The 26255-nt window shown below is 40.8% G+C and overlaps 1 protein-coding gene and 2 pseudogenes across 3 annotated transcripts in view; 2 read left to right on the top strand and 1 right to left on the bottom strand.

Annotated features, from left to right (window-relative positions):
* Nucleotides 1-223: 223 nt before the first annotated feature.
* Nucleotides 224-26255, bottom strand: part of LOC148028515 (uncharacterized protein At3g49140-like) — a 119191-nt gene continuing 93159 nt past the window's right edge. For 2 of the 3 annotated variants that reach the window (XM_087688798.1, XM_087688797.1), the window contains exons 10-12: nt 23918-24070; nt 848-943; nt 224-695 (exon numbers count right to left, since the gene is read on the bottom strand). In XM_087688798.1, the coding sequence (XP_087544924.1) occupies nt 585-695; nt 848-943; nt 23918-24070 (360 nt within the window). In that variant the 3' untranslated portion in view covers nt 224-584. The remainder of the gene's footprint in view (nt 696-847; nt 944-23917; nt 24071-26255) is intronic. The other variant, XM_087688799.1, reaches the window with a different exon arrangement.
* LOC148028516 (uncharacterized) lies at nt 11505-14274 on the top strand (annotated as a pseudogene).
* LOC148028517 (uncharacterized) lies at nt 14623-16031 on the top strand (annotated as a pseudogene).

The following is a 26255-nucleotide window of genomic DNA, read 5'->3' on the forward strand; positions in this document are numbered from 1 at the left end:
TAAGCTGATGCAAGGAACAAGAACTTTTCTTTGTAAAGGCTGATGCAAGTGACAAGAACTACCACCAAAACCCAAGACTCAGACTTGTAGATATTGGAAAATGGCAGGCAAAAACCACAATAAGCTGGTAATTGAGTGAGAACACAAGGGATGGAAAGATAAGATGGAACCACAGGTGTTCTGCCTAGCACCAGGTAGACTCTTGCCTGCCGAAAGCATGAAGTGCTACAAAAAGTAGATTGATTTATGGCCATAATGAATTGTGGAAACAAGAACTCAAAATATGTTACATATCTGGGAAACAATTCTATGGACTGCTGCAGGACTTTGATGATGAAACAAAGAAGTTCCCTTTCATCAGCTGCTTGGCAGCTCACTTCCATGTGAACATGATGCTTTGTGGTTAGGTATCCTGTGTTTGTGATCGCATTTTTCCACGAGCCACACAACCGAGCCATTCCTTATGAACTCATCTCCTCTCATATCAGCAAACCAGTGAACCTAGGAGAACAGAAACTGCTCATGTTATAAACACCGCAAATAGATTCAGATGCACAGATAGAATCCTCCTTTCTGGAAGTGTATTATGAAGCCTTTCCTTGAGACCATGGCCGTCGCTTTCGACGTGCTCGATGTTGTATTCGGGGGTTTAGTAGCTGGTTTAAGAGCTGTTCAGCATGCTCTACACTGGTTGCCTGCTTATGTATACAGAGTACCACATTCATGCTTTATACCTCTCAACAAAAATAAGTTGTGGGGCACCACACAAAAGCATATGAGATCATCAAAAATCATACAAACAGAACTGCAACTTAAAGACCTTAGAAAAGCTTTAGTCCAATCATACCCTTTGGTTGAATGGAATTCTTATGGTCTGAACCTCTCTTCCGCAGTGCACCCGCAAGTCCATGCCCAAACTATCAATTTCAAGTAATACAACTTCCTGCAACCATTAAATTGAACATTGGTGACACAAGCACAAATCTAGCAGAGAAATTTTCATTCAAGATGGCTGACACAAACAAGAAATTAAACAGAAATTATTTCTTACAGATTGGAAGATATGAATACAATATCTTTGTGATGCAATGGTCAGAACTCTAGACTGGAAAATCTACTCACATTGTTATATACAGCCCATTTGACCTTCGTTCCCTAAAGTTTTGAGATGAAAACAGCATTCCTCTAGATGAGCCCTCTCTGCACATATTTTGGCACATACCATCTTCGACTGAATTTCAGCAGGTGTCTTCGTCTCTCAAACACCTTTTTCTCAGAGAAGAAGATTCTATTAATGAGACCTGGGGGGCAACTTCAAACCTCACTCCCTGAGAGGTAGAATATACACAGTACGAAGAAAGGCCTGCTAAGTATATCATAAGTACAATGGCCAAGTGAAAAACCAATTTCTTGGGCTATATTGCCAAACCAAATGAGAAACTAGGTGGAAAGGTGCCAGAACCCCATGTCCACATGAAAACATCTCTCCTCCTCATCCACTTAGAACCACCCTGCAGCCTCTCCCATCTCTCATGGAGTCTTCTCTCAGTTTGCCTTCTATTGGACTTACCATCTCCTTCTCACTCTTTAGATATTTCCAGGTTTGACAGAAGCTGTCTATGCTATTACTTCTCCTGACTGCATATTTGAACATTCTGGACAATAGGGAGACCCCACAACTTGGCTACATTGGGTCTACTATTCTAAAGCGTACATGAGAATATCTCTGCACCGATCTCTTTCTAGCATGTCTTGTCACTAAAGGATTGGATAGTGATCTTATTCAGCCACTTTGTGGATTGACAGGTCACATATTATTGATACACACATAAAAAAGTGTGCATGCGTTCCTCCATGGGTCATCTTCTTAGGCATCTAAGTTATCCATTGGATTAGAATCATACAGTGCAGCAAATGCTTACTGGCTGATTAAGAAATTGCATCAAATTATCCACTTGGCCTTTTCATGGGATCTCACAATTGTGCATTCTATCATGATCACCTGCAAAATTCTTTCTTCCACTTGTTATGTTATATGAAGAAAGCAAATACTGGTAAAATAATGTATATTGTTATAAGATGATTTGATAAACAAAGGCAAACAGGAAGGGACTTGGTTGCCAAAGTCATTTACCAAAGAAGCAAGATGTTCTGAATATTCTCTATATAGATTATCATGAATTGCCAGATCATTTATAGAGTTTGGAAACAAAAGAAACATTGGTCTAGCACAGTAATTTGGCCACTTTGAGGGCGATATACCAAGCTGTCCATTCTCCAACTAATCTCATGCAAGTTGGCAAAAAATTCTTCTCTCTCCAATGGACACTTCAACAAAAACAGCTCATCAACTCTTTGCAATTGAAAATCATTCAGCAGAGTAAGAGTCTTTGCTGAACTGTTAGCTCTAGGAGATGAAAAGAGTGTATTTTAGCACACAAAAAGGCATTAATTGCATTGATGATGTGGTCCGTGACCAGGATTTAACACTGTCCTTCGTGGCTGCTTCTGCTAGATATGCTCTAGGAATGCACTACCAGCCAGTTTGTAAAGTTAAAGACCTTGGGTCTCCACTAGAGCCCATTCCTCCACTGAATAAGTCTTGGTAATTGGATAAGAGTTTAGACTGTACAGCACGCCACCCCCACTCCCAAACCTCTGCCACCCTACACTGTCTGCTAGATTGCTTCGTCCTCTCTCTGACATGGATCCAAAAGGACCTCAATGCTTTTTATCAAATGAGCAAACCATTGAGATGGTGGAGAAAACATCTTCCACGGCTTTGGAAAAGCAGGATTCCTCTGAAAACAAGACTGTTCTATGGCATTGTATGGTTGGTGCCTTGCCAAACGGGGAGCTCCCTTACAAAGCATGGCCTCACACAATTGACTTGTGTCTGCTGCACAAGGCACCATAAGAAACATACAGAATTTTCTTTGGGGTGCAAGCTCATATAGTGCATCTACACTCCATATGCATCCATCAATACATAATGCATCCACCTACTCACACATACACCCACATAGTACACACATCCATACACAAAGTGCATTTTAACTACGGTATACTAGAAGACTTTCTTTTTTTTCTCAAGTACTATTAATTGACCCTACTAGGAGGGAGGACCAAAAGGTCAAAGTGAGAGGGAAGTGGTACCTTCACATGCACACATATTGAGCATCTTCCTACACACATTGTGCATCCTCCTACATACACTATGCATCCACCTATCACCCATGCATTAAAATTTGGGAATCTTTCATCTCTATTTGGCACAGCTAGTGAATGGCCCTCACTGACCGACAGTCACGTCCCTCCAGATCCAGATGGACACTAGTAGCATTTGTCACAGTAGTTATGAAGTGCCTTAGTGCCAATGCATTAAGGCCACATCAGGGTTAGGGCAGCCAAGTCCTATGTATAGGACTCAAGGCCCTATTGTGCACATTCATTGTGCAACCACCACTCTTGGACTCCTTGCCCATTGACCGACGCATCCATACACTAGGACAATGTGAGCTAGTGTTATGGGATGCCAACCCCTATGATCATGACCCGAAGTGCTACTATCTCCCAAGATCGAAGGTGAGCCCCTTTGGCTCTATGGCTAGGAGGTAAGTTTGATGTCCAATCCCTTTTATTTGTGGATATGATTTGTGTCATGTCTCTTGTGCAGGTTGTATCCTAGGGGGACATTTCATTGGTGTCAAAGCTTCAACCTGAAATTGGACACAAGATCCCATGAACGTGCACAAAACCACTTTTGCTCACAAAACCGTGATGGTTCACACATGACAAGTATGTTTTTATCTCGTTAAGGTGGTTTGGGACACAGCTAGCGAGAGGAACATGCATGGGAGCACCTGTTGCAAGTGGTGAATACGGTGACAGGGCATGCTTCTTGTCGAGTACTCGTGCTCAAGTTTTGTGTTGGTGTCATGAGGACATGTATTTTTGAAATCTCACTTAACATGTGGATTAATTTTTAATCACATGATTAAGTAAAAGTTGCACATGTGAGGTGCAACTGGGGTTAAAGTAAATTTACGAGCCCGAGACCCAAAGAAATAACAAGATGTCAAAGGCAAAAGTTGCTATAAGTTATGCCGCACAGGTACTTGGTGGTATCTGGTGCCAGTTGTTGGCCTAGGTTATCCATTTGGCCATAAGTGTCAATTGGTGACACAAGAGAAATGGCGTTTAATGATACCTAACACCAATTTGATGGTCAAAGATGACGCAGAGACACTCGGGAATGGAAGTTGCCTAGCCAATTTAATTATTGACCAATCCTATTATTTTTCAGGGCACCAAAATAATTATTAGATTAAATTTTATTATTTAAACGCTGAAAATTAATATTTAGTTATGGAAAATGCTAGAAAAACCATTTGGGAAGGTTGTCACTTGTAAAAAAATGCCCATGCAAGAGTGAAAAACGTCTTTAAAGACTACAGAGAGGCATTTTTTATAAATTCAACTTGCAAGAGAGAGGGAGGGGAGGTTGCTAGTATGATTTGCAACCACTGGAGGACCTTCTGAGGTAGCCAGGGACAGAAGAAGACCAATCAACAGCAGGTGACAACATCTACAAGCTATTGAGACAAAGCAACAGCAATAAATGACTGATTTTCTTCAGTTTTGTGCATCTACATGCTGTTGTAACAGCTTGCAGGGCAACAGCTACATTTGACTGATTTTTGGTCATTCTTTGCGACAAAACTCTGAATTTTCTCTCTTTGCAACTTTCCCTCTCATCTCCCAGCATGGTACCTAACGCCAATTTGATGGTCAAAGATGACGCAGAGACACTCGGGAATGGAAGTTGCCTAGCCAATTTAATTATTGACCAATCCTATTATTTTTCAGGGCACCAAAATAATTATTAGATTAAATTTTATTATTTAAACGCTGAAAATTAATATTTAGTTATGGAAAATGCTAGAAAAACCATTTGGGAAGGTTGTCACTTGTAAAAAATGCCCATGCAAGAGTGAAAAACGTCTTTAAAGACTGCAGAGAGGCATTTTTTATAAATTCAACTTGCAAGAGAGAGGGAGGGGAGGTTGCCAGTATGATTTGCAACCACTGGAGGACCTTCTGAGGTAGCCAGGGACAGAAGAAGACCAATCAACAGCAGGTGACAACATCTACAAGCTATTGAGACAAAGCAACAGCAATAAATGACTGATTTTCTTCAGTTCTGTGCATCTACATGCTGTTGTAACAGCCTGCAGGGCAACAGCTACATTTGACTGATTTTTTGTCATTCTTTGCGACAAAACTCTGAATTTTCTCTCTTTGCAACTTTCCCTCTCATCTCCCAACCATTTCACAGCCTTGCTTGGAAGATCTCATCATTTGGACCCCTGGAGACACAGAAATTTCAAATTTCTCTGCTGTAAACCCTAATATGCAACAAAAATTAGGGTTTAGGAACAGCCTTAGAAAGTGTGCCAGAAATTGGAAGCTCCAAGACTTGGATTCAACAAGGCTGAAGCTGTTTTTAGCCTATTCAAGTGGAGGGACCAGCAAATAATTGAATTTGGGACATTTTTCCATCTCCTTCAAAGCAAGTAAAGGCCAAATGATTGCCTGAATCAAGGGGCAAATCGCATTAAAGACTTGTTAGTGATTCATCACAGCAAGGGGAGTTGGAATACCGAAAGGAATTGGGAGAATCCCATTGTAAATCAACTTATTCTTCAATATAGCTAAAGAAATACCGAAAGAGGCATCAATTTTGGGGCCAATCAGGTGTGCATTGTCCAAGATCAGTAAGTAAATTTGTATTTTCAGATTTGTACTAATTGTTTGCTGCTGTAATTAAGTTATAATCAGGGATTTACCACCCATCCTGCGGAAGGAGGACTGTTATGAGGACACGTATTTTTGAAACCTCACTTAACACGTGGATTAATTTTTAATCATATGATTAAGTAAAGGTTACACATGTGAGGTGCAGCTAGGGTTAAAGTAAATTTAGCCCGAGACCCAAAGAAATCACAAGATGTCAAAGGCAAAAGTTACTATAAGTTATGCCGCACAAGTACTTGGTGGTATTTGGTGCCAAATGTTTGCCTAGGTCATCCATTTGGCCATAATTGTCAGTTGGTGACACTAGAGAAGTGGCGATTCATGGTACCTAACGTCAATCTGATGATCAAAGATGGCGCAAAGACACTCGCAAATGAAAGTTGCCTAGCCAATTTAATTATTGGCCAATCATTATTTTTCAAGAGACCGAAATAATTATTAGATTAATTTTCAATATTTAAATGTTGAAAATTAATATTTAGTTATGAAAAATGCTGAAAAACCATTTGGAAAGGCTACCACTTGTCAAAAATGCCCATGCAAGACTGGAAAACGTCTTTAGAGGTTGGAGAGAGGCATTTTTTATAAATTCAGCCTGCAAGAGAGAGAGAGAAGAGACTGTTGATCTGCTTTGTAGCCATTGGAGGACCTTCTGAGGCAGCCAAGAGCAGAAGAAGACCAATCAACAACAGGTGACAGCATCTACAGGCTGTTGAGATAGGGCAACAATAATAAATGACTGATTTTCTTGAGTTCTTTGCATCTACATGCTGTTGTGGCAGGGCAGCAACTGTATTTGACTTATTTTCAATCATTCTTCGCAACAAAACTCTGAATTTTCTCTCTCTAGAGCTTTCCCTCTCATCTCCCAGCCATTTCACAGCCTTGCTCCAAAGATCTTAGCATTTGGAACCTTGGAGACTGAGAAATGTCAGATTTCTCTGCTGTAAACCCTAATCTGCAACAAAAATTAGGGTTTAGCAACAACCTCAGAAAGTGTGTCAAAAATTAGAAGCTCCAAGACTTGGATTCAACATGGCGTAAGCTATTTTTAGCCTATTCAAGTGGAGGGACCAGCAAATAATTGAATTTGGGACATTTTTCCATCTCCTTCAAAGCGGGTGAAGGCCAATTGATTGGCTGAATCAAGGGGCAAATCGGATTAAAGACTTGCCGGTGATTCATCACAACAAGGGGAGTTGGAATACCGAAAGGGATTGGGAGAATCCCATTGTAAATCAACTTCTTCAATCAAGCTAAAGAAATACCGAAAGAGGCGCTAATTTTGTGGCCAATCGGTGTGCATTGTCCAAGATCAATAGGTAAATTTGTATTTTCAGATTTGCACTCATTATTTACTATTGTAATTAAGTTGTAATCAAGGATTTACCACCCATCCATGGAAGGAAGGCTAGTTACAATTGGGGTGATGCTTATGCACAAGAATGATTTTTTATGGTTCTAATGATTAGAGTTTGGGGAGCTGCCACTCCAGGTCTATGGTAGCCTATCATCATAAGCTGAAAACTTGTATCCCGAATAAGCATCGGTATTCTGATTAGCTGTTACTCTTAATATTAATGTTAATGTAACATTGAATGTAATTGTAGTCTTAACATTTGATGTTTGCATTAATGTGATTGTCAATTTTAATATTAACATTATGTCTAAGTGTTGTGATAAACACTATTGTCAATCTTAATTTTAATGAGAGGAAGAGAGAATGGCTGTAAAGAAGGGGTGAAAGAAAACTAAGCAGTTGTCTCTCTGAAAGGGGGAGAGAATGGCTGTAAAGAAGTCAAGCTGAGAGAAAGACTGAGCAATTGTTTCTTTGAAAGAAAGAGAAAGTCAAATGTAGTTTTTGACTACAAAAGAATGTTTGCTTACAAGGAGAGAGAAGGTTAAACACAAAGACAGGGAGCAATAATTGATTGGGTGCGGAGTAAAGAGAGAGAATCTCTCTGTGCAGAGTGGAGTGGTGAAAAGGGGTAATCACCCAATCGAACGTGGCAGGGGGAGCAAATATGGAACAAGACGAAAGAAAGAGAAGGTCAGGTCACCTGTCAATCCAAAACAAGACGGTTCTTTTGGTGGCTATATAAGTGGCCACCATGGTCAAAGGGCAAAAGACGTTGAGGGTGCGATGTCTCCAGATTGCCTACGTTGGAGACGTAGAGTGAGGAATCAATTTGGTCAATCCATGTGCCATTGTTGATCCGGTTTAGGTGGTTGCTTGTTCGCCCTTTTTTCTAAAACACGTAACATTGCTAAAAATTGACTCTCTTATCCTTTCATAATCCTTCGTCTTGATAGACTGAACCTTTAATTAAAAGATGGAAGAAAACTCCTTAAGCTCCCCCTTGCTTTTTCCACCCTTTGTAGAAAAAAGACAATAGATCTGCACTTACTTTGTTTACAGTCCGATTCTTCTCTATTCTCTATCTCTCTTTCAATTCTAATTAAGTAGGCATTCTCGCATGCTCCCTCGATCTTTTTATTTTCCCTCAGTCTATACATTCTCTCTCACCATCATGGCTTCCGACTGTGTGCCTCCTCTCAATGCACATGTTCCTACTGAACCTCACCACATGGAGGATGCCCGTCCACCAACCTGAACACACGCATGAGCAACATCCCAAAGCACCTTCTTCCTTCAAATCTAATGGAGATCCAGATTTCAATATGCAACAATCGGCCAATTTTAACAAGCTAGCTGACTTGATCATTTTTATGATTATTTTATTGTCCATTTATAGGCTGCCTAACCTCCGATCATTCTCACTTGGTTTTCAATTGGAGTGCAACAAATTTTCCTCCTCGGATAGGGTGGTAATAATCTGATTTAACAGTAATTATAGAAAGCAATTAATTCACATAAATTGAACATCCACAGTTTACCGCTTTAATCTTGGACAATGAATAGCTTATTTGCCCTAAAGCTTGTGCCCCTTTCAGTATTTCTTTGTTTTCTATTGCAAAAGGATGGACAACAACTAAGATCCTCTGATCTCCTCCACTAATCCAAGTGCCTCTTGCTATTGAAACTTACTAACAAGCCTTCAAACCAATTTTCCCCTTGGTTTGCATGGGAATTGCCTATACCCTACTCCTTGAAAGACAAATTAAGCCCTAAATTTGATATGGGCTGGCTGGCCTCTTGAATCTTCTTGGAATTCATTTAATTTCAATAGCTAGAATTTAAGTCCTAGGCCCTCAATTCTAAGCCTACATCCCCAGGTGGTTGTCAAACCCTAATTTATGCTGTAAATTAGAGTTTATATCAAAGATTTCCAATATCTCCACCTCTTATGACTCAAATGGATAGACTTTGCTGAGATAACTTAATAGATGGCTGCAGGATGAGAGGATATGCTATAGAGAGAGAAATTTCAAAGTTTCATTGCAAAGGAGACTGAAAAACTACTATCGCCCTACTCAAACAACCATGGAAGCCATCACCTATATTGAGCTAAAACACACTTTATAGATGGTTAGCGTTTTTAAACAGCCCCAAAACACGCTTAATTAACGAAAAACATAAATTTGATACATGGTTCAAGAGAGTTTCACTGGTCCCCCAAAACCCTAATTTTTTTGGGGCACCCTTCAACATCTATAAATAGACAGACTGCCCACCATTCAACCTTATCCTTTTGTGCAAGTTTCTCACTCAACCGTGCAGATTTCAACCATCTGTTATCCAACTATCACCGACTACAACCCATCACTATCCAGTACTAGGCGGCCTGTTTTCAGCCATTGCCCTATTGTTTGAAAGTCTCCATTTGCTACATCATCATGGCACCTAATCAACCTACGTTTTCAGCATCTATGCCAAACAACATACTGATGCCATCTCTGCCATCGAGTAATTGCTGCAATACCTGTGTTTTTGCTGTCTAGCAGGGCATCTACATCAAGAAACACTTCTCCGCTATCACCTAACAGTTCTCTGACTCGAGTGATCAGTTTTCAGCCTTCTTCTGGTGGTACACTATTGTGTTTACTAGAGTTTAGCCTCAGATTGCTGTGTTTTGGTGAGTCAGCATGCTGCCCTTCATTATTTAACACTCTCTCATCTGCAATTGGTGGTTACTGCACTCACTACACTCGGGATCCGTCTCCGGTGGACATCACCCTCCAACACTGCATTGCTCTACCCTTGGGTATTCTATACACTCTTATATTCATTTACATCATTCATTCACTACAGAGTTTCTTCTCTTTGTGTTTGGATACCTCTCCTATTGTATGCAGATGACATTGTATTGGTAGCTGACTCTCCAGAGGGTCTACAGAGACACTAGGATGCATTACACTCCTATACTTTGGACAGTGGGCTTTCAGTGAACCTTGGTAAAACCAAGGTGATGGTATTTAATACTACACCACAGTGGGTTAGAAGATCAGTACCTAAATTCACATATGGATCAAAGGAGCTCGAGTATGTGGATTCTTATACATACCTGGGAGTCTTATTCACAAGGCCCACCTTTTCTATGCGAGAGGCCGCAGACACTAGACTAACTCGCGGATACACAGCACTAGGTGGTTTGGAGAAGATGTGCTCATAGATGCAATTCCAAGAACCCCGCACCAAGCTATGGCTCTTCGATACACTGGTCACATCCACACTACTTTATGGAGTACAGATATGGGAGCCCACTCTTGACCATCATAGCAGATCAGGGGACACTTATGACGGATGGAGGTCGATGGAGAAACCCCTAGTGTCCATGATATCCATGATGATCAGATATAAGGCCTCAGTGCCACATGAGATCATCAACACCGGGCTAGCAGCTACACTGATTGTGGTAGAGGCCCTCACCTGATCGACATAGTTTCCAGAAATGGCATTTTTGGTGCCCACAAACGGGACGGCCGTTTCTGGCCGTTTCCGTTTCTGGGAAATAGCGTTTCTGCCATATGGGGACGGGCAGGATAAAACCCCCAAAACAGGCTGTGTTCCTTAGTCACCTGCATATTTTATCTCTCCCCCTACTCGTTTTGGACTTTCCTACTACTGCACCTGCTCGAACTGAAGCAATCGTGCTTGAACTGCTGCACATCAGCCCGTGGTCACTCAATAATGCTAAAAGCTCTCTTCTCGAAAGGTAACCTTTAGCTGTGAACATTCAACTTCTTTTCCTGTATATTTCAGACCTGAATGTCTGCAATTTTCAGCCAAGCTATATGAAATTTTTTGTCCTGCCAGTTGTGTGTGCTCTATTTCAGCCTTGTGTGTCATTTGTTTGTGAACATTCAGCCTGTTTCATGCAGATTTCAGACCTAAATGTCTGCAATAATCAATTTTCAGCCAAGATATATGAAATTTTTTGTCCCGCCAATTGTGTGCATACTATTTCAGCCTTGTGTCATTTGTTTGTGAACACTCACCCTGTTACATGCAGATTTCAGACCTGAATGTCTGCAGTAATCAATTTTCAGTCAAGATATATGAATTTTTTTGTCCTGCCAGTTGTGTGCACAGATTTCAGCCTTATGTGTCATTTGTTTGTGAACATTCAGCCTGTTTTCATGGCACATGTAGATTTCAGAACTGAATTTTTGCAATTTTCAGCCAAGATATAAGAAAACTTTTGTCTTGCCAGCCATGTGCACATTATTTCAGCCTTATGTGTTATTTGTTTGATGTTTGGACAGCTTGCAGCCAAGAAAATACCATGGCTCCTGATCCTAATTGGCGCCATGTTACTCTCATAACCTCATATGAGAGGTCAGGTGGATCTAAAAAGTGGAAATGTATTTTGTTGTGGCATGGTGAAAACAAGGAGTATCACTAGGGTCAAAGACCATCTTGCTCATGTGCCAAGAAGAGACACAACTCCATGTGCAAATGTGCCAAGAGATGTGAAGCTTTCTCTTGATTTATGGAGGAGGCAATGGCTTGTTCTTCCGAAAGTTGGTGCAGAACAGAACCAAGACTTAGCCACAAGTCAGCAACAAGAGGCTAGCACAAGTGTGGTTGGACCATCAAAGAGAAGTAGGGCTGCATCAAATCCTGTTGCAAGTGCATCCGCTTCAGCCTCGGTCTCTGATTCACGTGCGACGAGGACTCCTTTGCCTCAGCCTAATGTTTCAGGTGCTCCTAGAGATTCATTACAAAGGGCTAGCATACATGCTGCTATGCAAAAGCAAGCCATAGTTGAGGCAACTCCAGAGTTGATGAGATTGTTCATTAGATGTGCTATTCCCTTCCATGTGGCTAAAACAAAGCAATGGAGGTGAACCATAAAAGCCATCAGCCGCATTGGATGTGAATGGGAGGGCCCATCCTCAAAGGCACTATGCACACAAGAGCTCAAGAAGAAAAAGGCATGCATTGAGGTGCCATTGAAAGATGCATGGAAGAAATATGGGTGCACTGTTTTGTGTGATGGATGGTCTGACGACCGTAGGAGAAATGTGTATAATGTCATGGTCTCATGCTGTAAGGGCACTATGTTTGTGAAGGCCATTGATGCCTCTTTGCCAGGCCTTGTAGTGACAAGTGCATTTATATACCACCATTCGCGAGATGTCATCTTGAAAATCGGGCGTGAATATGTTGTACAAGTTGTGACCGATAATGGAAGCAATTGTGTCTCCATGGGCAGCATGTTAGAGAAGTTTCCAAGCATTGTATGGACACCATGTACTTCTCATTCCATTGCTCTTTTGATTAAGGATATAGGCAAAATTCAATGGGTTGAGGCCATATTCAGCACGGCCACAAGTATGGTCAATTTTGTGAGGAGGAGGCAAAAGGTTCTTACCATATTTTGCTCATTTAGCCACCTTGAGCTCTTAAAACCCTCCACCACAAGATTTGCCTACATCTTCATTGTGCTTGAGAGATTGGTACGCGTTCACAAGGAGTTGGTGCGCACTATATGGTCTGATGAGTTCATGCAGTGGGATGAGTATGATTATCCAAAGACCATGGCATTTCGGTGCAATGTCATGAATGATACTTGGTGGAAAGAAGTGGAGGCTATGGTAAGAACTCTCAATTCTATCTACACAGTGCTACGCATTACCGATATGGAGGGTAGCACTATGGGTCTTCTTTATGAGTATATGGATAAGATATGAGAGGCTCTTTAAAAAAATAACTTTTTGCCCTCGGACAAGTAAATATCTCTTGAGTCTTTATTTTACAAATTGATATTATATGTGTGAATTTTGAAATTTGAATAACTATTCTTGAGACTTGAATTGACATTTCTTCAATGTTGACATCTTAAGGATTGCTCAAATCATAGCTGTATGGGAGAGGAGATGGAGTTGGTTTCATAGACCAATTCATGCAATGGCCCATGTCTTGCATCCTCTTTATGATGAGCACAGTGAGTACGAGGAGCTAGAGGGATTCATGGAGTATATGATTAGGGTGACAGATGGCGATGTATCAATGCTTCAAAGGATTGAGGATGATCTTTTGACATTCCACAATAAAAGCTTGCATTTTGGTAGAGAGAGTGCGAAGTTGAGAGAGACTCAACTTCAGTCTGTCTCATGGTGGGAAAAGTATGGAAATTGTGCGCCCACATTGGTAATTTACAACCCAAGATTTCTTTTAATAATTATACATAATCACTTATTTGTAATTTATTATCACTGGCATTCACTGCATAGTTTGATTCTTGAAAGTTGAATCTTAGATTCTTATGGCTCCGTTTGTGTTTCTATTTGAATGATGATTTATAGAAACGCATTGCTATATAGGTTCTCTCACAAGATTGTAGCTCAGGACCTTGTGAGAGAAATTGGAGTACTTGGGCCCTTTTCCATACAAAGAAAAGGAATAAACTTACCACTACTCAGTTAGAGAGGTTGGTCTTTTGCCATTGCAACCTCCAACTGCTTGAGAAAAACGATATTCATCTTGAGTCTGCACAGGTGATTATATTTATATTTTGCTAATAGCTTATGGTCTTTGAAGTTTGACTCTTGAATGCCAATTCTAGAATCTAAAGATCATAACAACTGCTTGAGAAAAACGATATTCATCCCGAGTCTGCGCAAGTGATTATATTTATATTTTGCTAATAGCTTATGGCCTTTGAAGTTTGACTCTTGAATGCCAATTCTAGAATCTAAAGATCACAACTTTTTTCAATCTCTATGTTAAATAAACACACGTAAATATTAACAAGATCGACATAGAGAAGGTGAGGTTTGTTCCAGACATCACTCCAAAGGAGCAGGACATATACCATGCCCTACCAGGAGATGATAGTCCCAAGCCATACCACGCGCAGCATGACTACTTTACAACGTCAGAGAGCCATAGATAGAGCTAGCACTTCAGCTGCTCTTGCAGATTCTCTAGCAGATTCAGGGGCTTCTGATAGTTCTGGCTCATCAACTGATGTGGATAGCGATGAGCCAGAGGAGGATCAAAATGACAACACCTCTATTGGCTTAGATGATATTGCTACAAATGCTTGAGCCTTGGGCCTTGATTTTATTGTTGATGTTGAGCATTGTTGACAATTGTCAGTTCCTTATGTTTTTTTCCATGGCTAGCCAGTGGCCGTTGTTTGAACTTTGAAGTTATCAGTTCTTTGAGATCTCATAGATCTATTATCTTACTTTGATATTTGACTCTTGAGACATGTCACGACTCACATGATATATCATATGATCATTGCTATAGCTTGTAGTCTTGACTCTTGAGTCTTTAAATTGACATTTGTTTATGTTAGATGTATCTAGATTCTAGATTCTAGGTTGCCTACTTTTGAAATTTGAATGATGAATGATGAATCTTGATGTATCATGTATCTACTTAGTACTATGATCTGTCACCGGTGACTACTTGTATTATCATGAGTGACGAGTGATGAGTCTCATGAATGATGAACTTCACTTTTAACTTTTAAGTTCTGATCATGATTCTTGGATGATAGATGTTATGATATTAGTATGTTACACTTTTGCTTCAAAATATTGTAAGTTATTTTGGGTGATTTAAGATTTCTTCAATCTTGTGATTTGCAACTTGCGAAATTGATAACTATGTGAAATTGCTGCGCAATGTGATTTGTGAAATTTAAATCATGGATCTTAGAAGTTGAATTCTTGTGCTAAAAGTTAAGATTGTTCAGTCACCAGTGACTCTAGTCTCTAGTATACTTAGTATGTGTATATATATATGTATATTTAATCATAATTTATTGGTTTCTCCGAAACGTCGTTTCCACCAAAATTTCAAATGGCCAAAACTCTAAAACTCTGTTTCTTCCAGTTTTCGAAACTCCCGTTTTCGAAACGCATGGAAACTATGCCAATCGGTCGCATACATACATAGCCTATGGGACTTACCCAGACATAGATATGTACAGTTGGCCCTTGAGTCCTCCAGGCAGCTTGCCAGAGAGGGTGATACTTCACGTTGGTATGCACAGATGTCGGCCTGGTTTGAGCTGCATGGCTTTAGCATGGACAAGTTACCCCCCTTCCAGTACTCCCTTGATGCACCATCTCTTGATCTGAGCAAGTTAGAGATTCACAAGATCATCAGGATGGATCTTACCCAGTTGGATATCAGGCGGACATGGTTGATGCCAAAGCAAGAGCTAGGGACAAAGATGGCTTTCTACCCCTAGCATTTCCTTGATACCACAGATGATGGATTTATTGTTCACTCGAGATACATGGACACCCACCTTTCCCATGGGATCAGATGTACTATTGGCCAGTTGCACACCTCCTCACATCAGCTAGAAATTGAGACTGGCAGATATAGATCCATCCCACTAGAGGAGCGCGTATGCCAGATATGCCAATTAGAGCCAGAGACAGAGGAGCATTATATCTGCCATTGCCCAACGTATTATGAGGTCCGTGGTCGTTTCCACTGTCTCTTTAGAGACGGATTTGGACCACTATCCAGAGTCATGGATTTTACCGATCAACAACGCCTTGGCCTCTTTCTTCTCGAGATACGACCGCTTCGTGACATGCACCTTAGGAGTACAGCAGCTCCAGGACACCTAGGCCCTTCACAGAGGCAGCTCACAGACTTCTTTGCAAAGGAGACTCAAAAGACTTCAATACAGTTACAGCCACAATCCACGTGAGAGCCTCTCTCACCGCCACAGTCCACACGCAGACAAGGAGTACTGAGTGATCGAGCCGTTTAGCTTAGCCGACCCAGACGTCCTAGGCCTCAACACAGACAACGACAACACCTTCATAGGTGAATACAAGGGATTATTGCTCGGGCTAGAGCTAGGCCCTCCATACCCACATGAGATTGTATCATTTTGGAGCTTATTGTTACTAGATAGAGCTCTATGTTTTACACATAACCATAGTTAGTCCCTTTCTTATTCTGCTTGTGCTACATATTTTGCCTGGACAATTGTACCATCATACACGTGATTGTAACTCATGGTCTCATAGGTCATTTTGGCCTTTTGTAGACATTAATATATCATTTCATTTCATTTCATTTCAATATTTGAGTTTTGAGTTTCTTCTCTCTGTGTTTGTCTGTCTCAATGTTTGAGTTTTGAGTTTTTGTATTTTGTGTTTGGGGGTTTTGCTCGTCGGAGTCTTTGTGTTTCAATCTTAGTCGTACATGTATATTCTCAATGCAAAACCTAGCTTATCTTCACATGGTATCAAAGTTGATGCTCTTCTAAAGAGCATCCTATGGTGATTGTGGAGGCTAGTATTTATGCGAGACTCACATGTGACTCGATTCTGACTCATGATGTCTCAAGCACCTTCTTCTTTGGATCTTATGACGCCCTATTAAGCTTCTCCATCATTTGAGGCTCTGAGAAGGCATTATGGTCTTGAGGAGGAGGTAGACACACCTTCACCTTTACCATCTTCTTCTTCTCATTTTGGTCATCTTACAAATAAAGAGATTGAGGAGCACTTGCGCATCACCTACAACTCAGTTTACACTCCTCCATGAAGTGCTATTACTCCATCTGGCTAGATTGATGAGATTAGAAATCTCTCTAATCTTGGAGATATCACGACATTTAACACGTCTCGCGATCCATGTTAGATACGCCCAATGCCTTACCCTCGTAAGGTGCCACCAATGATCCATGATGCTCTAAGTTGTAAGGCTCTCATTATAAGCAGAAGCCATATGTGAGCACGGACATTGGCTGGGTCATGGCTTGTATGTCAAATAAGGTCTATGTGATTGGATAGCAAAAAGGTGGACTTTGTGGATGTAGCCTTTGGATTAGATATAGAGTAGTTATATATGTAACAACTCGAGGACTCGTGGGGTATGGGAGTTATCAAGGACACCTATTTTGGGATACAAGGGCCGCAAAAGAAGCCCCTACCTAGGGAGGGATCTCAAGGGGGATAACATCCCCCAGAGAGGGGTTCAGGAACAATGCCGCCCGCATGATGACAAAGAGAATATTCTCAGGAATATTCCTTGGCCAACAAGGGAACGTTCATAATATGGTCAGACATACTGACCAAATTATTTTCCCGAGCTATAAAAGGAAGACCCTTCTAAAGCCATTATTAATCTATCTTCCACCCAATCACAATTCTTCTAGCTTACCTTAAGCTCTTCGCCTAACATCTCTCTGGATCGCCATCGAAGCTTCATAGTGGAAGCGCAAAGGTGGATAGAGCCATCTTTGTATCAAATCATTTGAAATTAAAGCGGTCTCTATTCTTCTCATATTTGCTATGTGTTATCTACTCCTTACTTAGATTTGGTCCGTTGTGCCATGTAATTTCTACAATCCATCTCCTTCATCACAACTAGGCCTTGTATTAAGTTCATGTAACCCTTTTGAGTCGTCTAAGCCAAAACCCTCTTCTGTTTTTTCTTTTGGTGTGCAGGATTCAAATGGTTTCCATTATGTTAACTTTAATAGATGAGGCTCTCGAAGCAAATACCCTTCATCAAATATATCTTTATCCTATGTTTCATTTGAGCAAGTAAACCATACTTTTCAACTCCCTCCGACCCCACCAGTCTCTTCTCCATATTCTGATCTCTTTACATCTTCATTCCAAAATCTTGGATTACACTCCTCTTCCTCTCAAAGCACACATCGATTCTGAAGGGCGAGAGTTGGTTTCCTTCTCTTCGAGATACATCTCGTTCCTTTCATGGTTCCATCTACTTGGAGTTTTACTCTTCTACTACCATGGAGGCTTCCCCTCCCACGAGGAATCGTGCAGCATCTCTCATGATGCTATCATGGTAGTATCTTCTATCCTTGTTCTTCTCGTAGGGATGCTTCGCCCTCTTCACCCACATGGTTCTCAGTACCACAACATCTTCAAGCTCCTCTTTCTTCTTTAACATTGATATCCAACTTGGGAGGGGATTTCTACCCTTCTTAGTACTCTACAGGTTTCGGCACTTGTCTTCAACATCGGCCTTTCCCTCCTGTTATACCTTCCCCTATGCATTGCATAATTTCCTCATCTTTGTACTAGGGCGCTTAGGCAAGTGAACAATTTCCCCACAAGAAGCATTGTCAAAGTGGCACCTGCTGCAAGAGTATTTTTTAGCATGTGGCATACTATGCATCCCATTGTGCAGAGCACCACTAGATGGACTGTAAGTTGTTTCCACCAACGGATTACACCACCATCCTTCTTCACATGCTACTTCATCATCTTTCCCCTTGTCACTGCAATCCTCGAGTAGATGGGTAAACTTGTACTATTTTGTGATATGCTGGGTATACCATCCCTACCCTCGTCTTTTGGGTCATTGTTACTTAATCGGCCACAAACCCCCTAAAATTAACTTTCCACCCCAAAAAACAAAAAAAGTTCAATATGGTTCCATCTATCTTTGTAGGGCTTAGTAGGCCACTAGGCAAGACACATGCACCCTTTGTCCAATGCCACGTCCTCTCTAGGGTGACTACTTGGACTCCCTTGGTAAGATAACCATCGCCTCTACACTCTTGATAAGCCACTAGGTAGCCGACGTGCATCCTTTGTCCGAAGCCCTAGCTACTTTAGGGTGGAACACCTTGGGATAACCATTGATGACTTTCCCTCTTAGGCTCAATTTTAGACTTGAGAGAGGGTGTTGAGCTAAAACACGCTTTATAGCTGATTAGCATTTTAAAACATCCCCAAAACATGCTTAATTAATGAAAAATGCAAATTTGGTACACAATTCGAGAGAGTTTCAGTAATCCCCCAAACCCTAATTTTTTTGGGACACCCTTCAACATCTATAAATAGAGGCTACCCACCATTCAGCCTTATCCTTTTGTGTGGGTTTCTCACTCTATCGTGCAAATTTCAGCCACCAGTCACCTACCATCCGCTATCCAGCCATCACTGATTGCAACCCATCACTATCTAACCCTAGGTGGCCCATTTTCAACCAGAGCCCTACTGTTTGAAGGTCTCCATTTGCTACATAATCATAGCACCTGATCACCCTGCATTTTCAGCATCTGGTGCCAAGAGATAGGCTACTGCCATCTCTCCTAGAGCGACTCCTATAGTACCTGGGTTTTTGCTGTCCAGCAAGCTGTCTACATCAGAAAACACTTCTCCTATTATTGCTAACAGTTCTCAGCCTCGGGTGATTAGTTTTCAGCATTCCTCTCGTAGTACAATGCTACATTTACTAGATTTCAGCCTCCGACTACTGTGTCTTGATGACCAGCCTGCTACCCTTCATAATCATATTTTGAAACACTTAAAAAATACAAATCGCCTTTCAAAGGACATGAGCATCAAAGTAATTTGAAATCATTGAGCCAATATGTCTTCGTAATGATTGATATATAAAAGGTTTGTTACACACCATCTCCTTGCTCTCTAACATTCTCCTTTTCTCTCACATTAACTGGGATAGACTTCCACTAATCCCCAAAATGTTTTTTTCCAACTTGCATAGGGAAGTTTGGCTAAGTGGTAGCTCTTTAATCCCATTTTCCAGCTTACTAAATTAATTTTCAAAGTATAAATTCTGAAAATTAATTTAATCATTATTCTAGTACTCAAAAAAGTAAATCCACCAGCCAATAACTAAATTGCCTATGCCAATGTCTTCTAGATATCCCTGAGTAGTTATTTGCCATTAGACTAGCATTGATTAATTAACTAATTCCTAGTCTCTATATCACCACTGACACTATTGGCAAATAAATTGGTATAGACTAGAATTTGACACTGGTTACCACCTTGTACTTATCAAACATAACTTGTAATAACTTTTGCCTTTGGCATCAACTAATATTTCAAGGTCCCTAGTCCCACACTGTGAATTAATTAACTTGAACCTCACATGTATAAGTCACATTAGCACATTTGATTGACTTTTAATCAAATGCTAAGCTAAGCAATAAAATTGCACGTCCTTGTGGCATGGAGAGAAAGATCATCCAGGTGCGATACACTCAATAGGCCTTTTACACATTTGCCTTCTTTATTTCAATGTTCATTCACTGCAGATTTCTACATTCTACTGTCCCTTTCTCTCTTCCTCTTCTCTTTGTATTCATTTTTTTTCAATCGCTCATATGCTTCTCCATTCTTGTACTTTGGCATGATATCAGAGCCGCGCTAAAGGGCTGATTGATCATGAGCGGACCTGAAAGGGAGATTTCAACACGACAAAAGTTTGTGTTTTCAAATTCAAGGGCAGTAGGAGGGCTATTCATGAAGGAGAAAAATCTGTGTTTTCAGCCTTTTGGCATAGATTTGCGTTTTCATCACCTCCAAAGGCTGAATCAACTTCAAGAAGCCCTAACAAGCTACATTTTTGGAGTCATAGGGGCTGCCCTTGTTTTTGTGCAAGTTATTCTGGTGACAATGTCTTACGAGTTCGACATGGAGTTTCAGGCTATTATGGATTGTAAGGTCCCCGTGTTACTAGCTCATCCTTCAAATCAACAGCTTGATGGGAAGAATTACCACATTTGGCAAGTAATGATACTTGCCATCTTGGAGCTTTATGATTTGACAAAGCTCATGTCCAAGGCCATAGTTTATCCTACAACCGTGATGTCTCCAAGCTTTCTGCTGACAAGAAAGCTAAGTTGGTGAAGGTACAAGCACATTGGAACAAACTGAATGCCTGCATCCAATCATTCCTATTTCTCTCTTGCATTCTAGCCGTGATACCTCACATTGAGCATTTGACTATTGCTCAGGAGATAGGGCTAGAATTGGATCAATTGTACAATCGGATGACCGTGATGAAGTGGATGTATGTGGAGGTATAAATGTGAGTATTGAACCCATCCAAGTCAGCCTCCATGCAGAAGCATGTCAATAAGCTTTGGCAATTATCACCCCAATTTAGTGCATTTTATTGTGCCTTCATTGCTCCAAGGCAGACTGACACCCTTAAGTGGGAGGAGTTGGTTCCAATTGTCTTGCATCAAAAGGACCAACTCAAAGGACAAAATGATCCCAAGATGGAGGCATTGACAAGGTGGTCTTCTCAACAAAAGGGAAAGAAGAACAACAACAAGGACAAGAAGACTAGGCAAAATAAAGCCAAGGAGTCTACTTGTCACATTTGTGGCAAGACAGATCATTGGAGGAAGAAGGATGGCCCCCACAAGGACAAGGACACCAAGAAGAATAAATCTACAAAGGACTCCGGAGTGGTGGCTACTCCTCCATTTGGAGGTGATTAAGGATCGAACATGGTTGGCTACTGATGCAGCAATGATGGCCCCATAGCCTCGTGAGTGGATTGTGGATAGTGGCGTTTCATGCCACATGACTCCTCCTACAAATGGTATTGCCTTTATATTCTTAAATCTCAAATTTCAAATTGGGCACCATAGTGTCCCATACCATACTATTTTCTCCTTGCATCATCTTGACCATATATCAATATTATCTAGATAGTTGAGGAACCTTTAATTTTTTGACAACAATATAATTTATAAAGTTATGGCTCATTGAATATCTATCATAAGTCTAAACCTGTGATATCCAGCACTTTCATACATCCTTAACAATTCATGCAGTCCAAAAGTATGCACTTCCCACATGGATATTGACATGATGCACTTATGTCCATTGTCCATATGCAAAACCTTTAGACTTGTACTTTTTACAGCTGTTGATTTCCAAGGTTGCACATCATAGAATTATTTATCCTTCTTGCCCTTTCCAAAATCCTTTCTAGTGTCCTCTCCCTTTTCTTTTAGGGTGGTTTCATGTAGAGTGATTTGGTGAGAGACATCTAAAACATGGTTTTTCTTTATTCCCCTTGTTATAATATTCTTGACTTAATTTAGGCACTAAAGTCTGTTCTTTAACTCATGGCTCATCCCAGTTTTTGGCACTCGATTCCTTGACATAATATATTTTCCCTTCTTAGGGATCAAAAAAATATATTCTCCCATTCATCCTCAGTAAACATATAAAGGTTTTCTTTACATCTACAGAAAAGGAAAAACATTCTCTTGTTAGTGTTTGGAGCAGAGCTAGCTCGTTTTTCTGGACTAGTTTGCTTGAAGACAAGGAGATCTAGTTCACAATCAAGGTTTATACTGCTGATGGTTGGAATTGCCCGGGACACCAAGGCTTGATGTATCTAGAACTACTGGAGCACTTTAAGATCAATTTGAAGCTTAAGGAGACACACAGTGAACCAATTGCTTTGTTGTGACCAACTGCGGCAAGCTCTCATAAACTAAAGGTAAGGCTGAAATCAGTTTTGGAGTTTGTCAAGCCTATTATTGTTGGTGAAAGCTTGTGATGCAAATGATCGTTACATGCTACAAATGTCTGCACTGATGCTTGCCACAAAAAGGCCTAAAAATCATGTGTATTTCTTGCACAAAATTGCATCCATGTTAGTGATGGGATCTGAAATTTTAAGGCTGATGAGAAACATGGTTTAGTTAATACATATCTACAGTCAATAGACTCTTTGCTGTTGCATCCAGTGCCCTTTTGAAGATCTCATAAACATGAAATATGTTTATAAGTAATGCCTCAAAGGGCTTCCACATATACAGGGAAATTTAAGGCCTAGGAAAGGAAGCACAGGTCATAATCTCTTATTTCTGCTATAGTAAAACTGGTAAATGTTACTACTTTTTAGTCTGGAACTATGAAGACGTCTACTGACCTGCTGCTTTTGCCTGGGTTGATAGTGCTACCTTCTAAGCTAATAACTTATGCCCAGAGGCATCAGAAGTATAAAAAAGTCTGGAGTCAAGTCTTCTATGCAGTGAGAATCTGCAGCAGTATGTAAAAAGGCTTGTCAGACAATTTGTCATTTTCCCCTGATAATCATCTTCTCCATCACCACACCTACATGTCTATGCTTCGAATCTCATTCAGACTTGTCGGATCCTTTTTGGCGCATATCATATGACACATACAAGATCAATTGTAGAGCATTCGTATTGGCAAGCTATGCTGGTGGCATATGAATGAATTGTCCTTGAAGTCAACAATCTGAGTGTTTGTGTTTTAAGACAGACAAGCCAGGGAGTTCTCGTAACCTATATCCAAGTCAAAGATCCCTGTTTTTTTGCTGTGGTTTGTGGTTGGGGTTTTTCAGAGGCAAGCCATTAATTCACTTCCAACATCTTTACAAAACGCAGATGCCAAGGCAGTAAAAGTAAGAATTGTGGATAAAAGAGCGCAGTGAAAAGCAGAGAAAGGCCTGCACCCCCAAGATGCAGCACATAGAGGAGCACCCCGCACCAAGCACACCAATAAAGGTGTAAAAAATTCCCCAGCACATTGGCCATCTCCAAAGGCAGTCCCCCAGGAAGGAGGCTTCCCAAGCATGTGCAAACAGGCACATGTAAGCTGAGTAGGTACACAAAATGTGAACAGATTATCCAGCATGCAAATTGTTTTTTGCAAAAGTTAAAAGAAAAAGACATGTTTCACAAATTGCTAACCAGTAAAAGTCTCCACAGCTATGGTTGAGTGATTAAGGTCTTATGTAAAAGGGACAGATCCTCCAATCACCAAAATTCACTTCCACACTATGCAGGAAAAGAGTCTCAAGCAATTCAATTGCTACTGATATTATACTGAAAATAATTTCCAAGACATGGCTTCAATAATTCTTTGAAAGCATGTTCATCAAACTTTTTTCAGAGCCAACGTTAATTGAACCTGCACTTACCTCAACTTCAAGTCCTTTCTTTTGCAGACATAAAGCCTTAAGTGTATCCTCTAGGGATTTGCCACAGGAGTTTAGGCGTTCAATGATCACAGTTGAAAATTGTGCGAGGATGTCTGGCTTGGCAGACTGAAACTCAGTCTTATCCACACTTATCTGCAAACCATGATTTAAAAACACAACAATGTCAGAATCCTGCTAAAATATGTGTTCAGAGAGCTTACAGGCCCTAGAACACACTGATATAGTTCAGCCTAGATTTTAGCATGTGCAAAACCTAAGCCATGATGAGAACAGCATATAGCTAATTCTCAGGTATAGAGAATCACAGATGTCACAGTGTGAATTTAATACAGAACAACTGAAACATATCCTAATCAATACAGGAGGAATGTACGAGGTTATATGTTTTCTGGTGAAGTAACGCTGCTAGACAGATTTGCATCAGCAATTCAGCAGCAAGTTAAATAGCTCTGGTGTTCACACTGCATGCACATGACTTGTACTGTCACAAGACTGTGACAACTATTATCTCTATGCCGATTTCTTTTTTTACTACTTTATTTAGTTTTTCTTTTTGGAAGGATCCCTCTTGAAATCTAAACGCCTGAGTTGCATGGCTAGTATGTGAAACGGACAGGAATGTCTAGTGAGTCAAGATTGGACAATTAAGGTCCAGTACAAGTCTGGAAGAGACTAATGGCACTGTAGATTGACAAGCCTGGAAGAGACTTGTGAAAGTGTATATGGACAAGTGTGCTGAAGAACTAGCCTGGAAGAGACTAGTTCAAAGTGAAGATGGACAAATCTCCAAGAGATTAGTCCATGTGGGGTCAACAGTGGAAATTCACTTTCAGTTGAGCTACATTACAAATTTGGATGTAGCCATAGTCTGCAAAGATGGTCAGAAGACTAGTGGGGATGCAATGGAAGCAACTCCTAAAATTTAGGGAGTTACTATTTTTGGACCCCAGAATCTGTTCACGTCATTATCTTCGTTTTTGCACGAGGATTAATCCTCTGGTCTGTGCCAAGGTCAAATTTTGCACCGATCATGGAGAATTTTAGACCAGAAGGCTAGAACGGGAAACACCTTCCATTGCTGCCATTTGGCACAAATTTGTGCACTTTCCTCTTTAAACAGGGGCTTGCGTGCAGTTTCTTGGGTTTTTGGGGGGGACTCATTTGAAAAAGATGGACAGTTGCTGATGGAGAGTTATTGAGAGCTTGCCTACCTTGTCTATGATGCACAGAGGGTTGAGCTTGCTCCCTACTCTCTCTCTCTCTCTCTCTCTCTCTCTCTCTCTCTCCCCCCCTGACAGTTCTGGTTATGCCCCAGTCGAGGGCCTTTCTTCTGATTCATGTATAGTTGTGTGGGAATATGCTGTTTTTGCATGAGGCAAGAGCCTCCTTTCTCCAGGAACAGGAGCAGTTGTTTGCTGCCCCCAAGCAGGAACAGGTGAGGGTGGTAACCTCACCAAGCAAGTGTCCGAAACAGCACTAAATCAGTACTGATTTTGGACTGTTCAAAGGTTATTTCAAAGCCCAATTGATGTCAGAATCAAGGGGCACTTGGCACAAATGATGGAGAACAGTATAGGGAACAACATGAGCTGAAAAAAGGTTTCAAAACAGGTCTGAACCAGTAATTACAGCGGGCTGAAATGGTCAATTCTGCACTCCAACCAGAAGTTTAAGACTTGGGCAGAGTTTCCCCTCTTGGTCAACTTGTTTTTAGGTCAGTAATTGTACTGTTATGCTGCCAAATTTCACCCAGAATAGGTGAAAGACAGCCCATTGTACTTTCTCTCTTTTTAAAAATAAAGAAATACCGCAAGGGGCGCCTGACTTAGGGGCCAACAGGGTGTCTGTGTCGCAACAGGAGCATTCTAGCTTCCTGTATGTCTTCTTGATTCTGTGTCTTTAAGTTCAGGTAAAGTGGGCGATTGTGAATTGGGTGAAAGCATTTATATATTTTGGTTGTGCACTACCGCCCTTTCCAGTGAACAGGCCGGTTACATGTGCAGCCTATCAGCACATTCCAAATGGCACAGACGAGCCAACTTGAAGACACTGACCCAAATCTAGTCCCATTTTGACTATGGAACAAATATCTTGGCCTTCAGGGCATCAAGTATGAGGAAGGAACTTCACAGATAATCCAATACAACTGTGAATCTATGAAAAATAAGCCCAACCAGGTCAAATGCTGGTGGTGTAATTTACAGCACTTGGCTTGGTTCATCCTTTCAGCTTTGCAAAATTAACAGCTTTATTTATTTATTTATATTCACACACACACACACACACGCGTGTGTGTGTGTGTGTGTGTGTGATAGAG

This window comes from Lygodium microphyllum, chromosome 11, assembly GCF_053477565.2.
Source record: "Lygodium microphyllum isolate KBCC chromosome 11, Lygodium_microphyllum_v1.1.10, whole genome shotgun sequence".
Taxonomy (NCBI): Eukaryota; Viridiplantae; Streptophyta; class Polypodiopsida; order Schizaeales; family Lygodiaceae; genus Lygodium; species Lygodium microphyllum.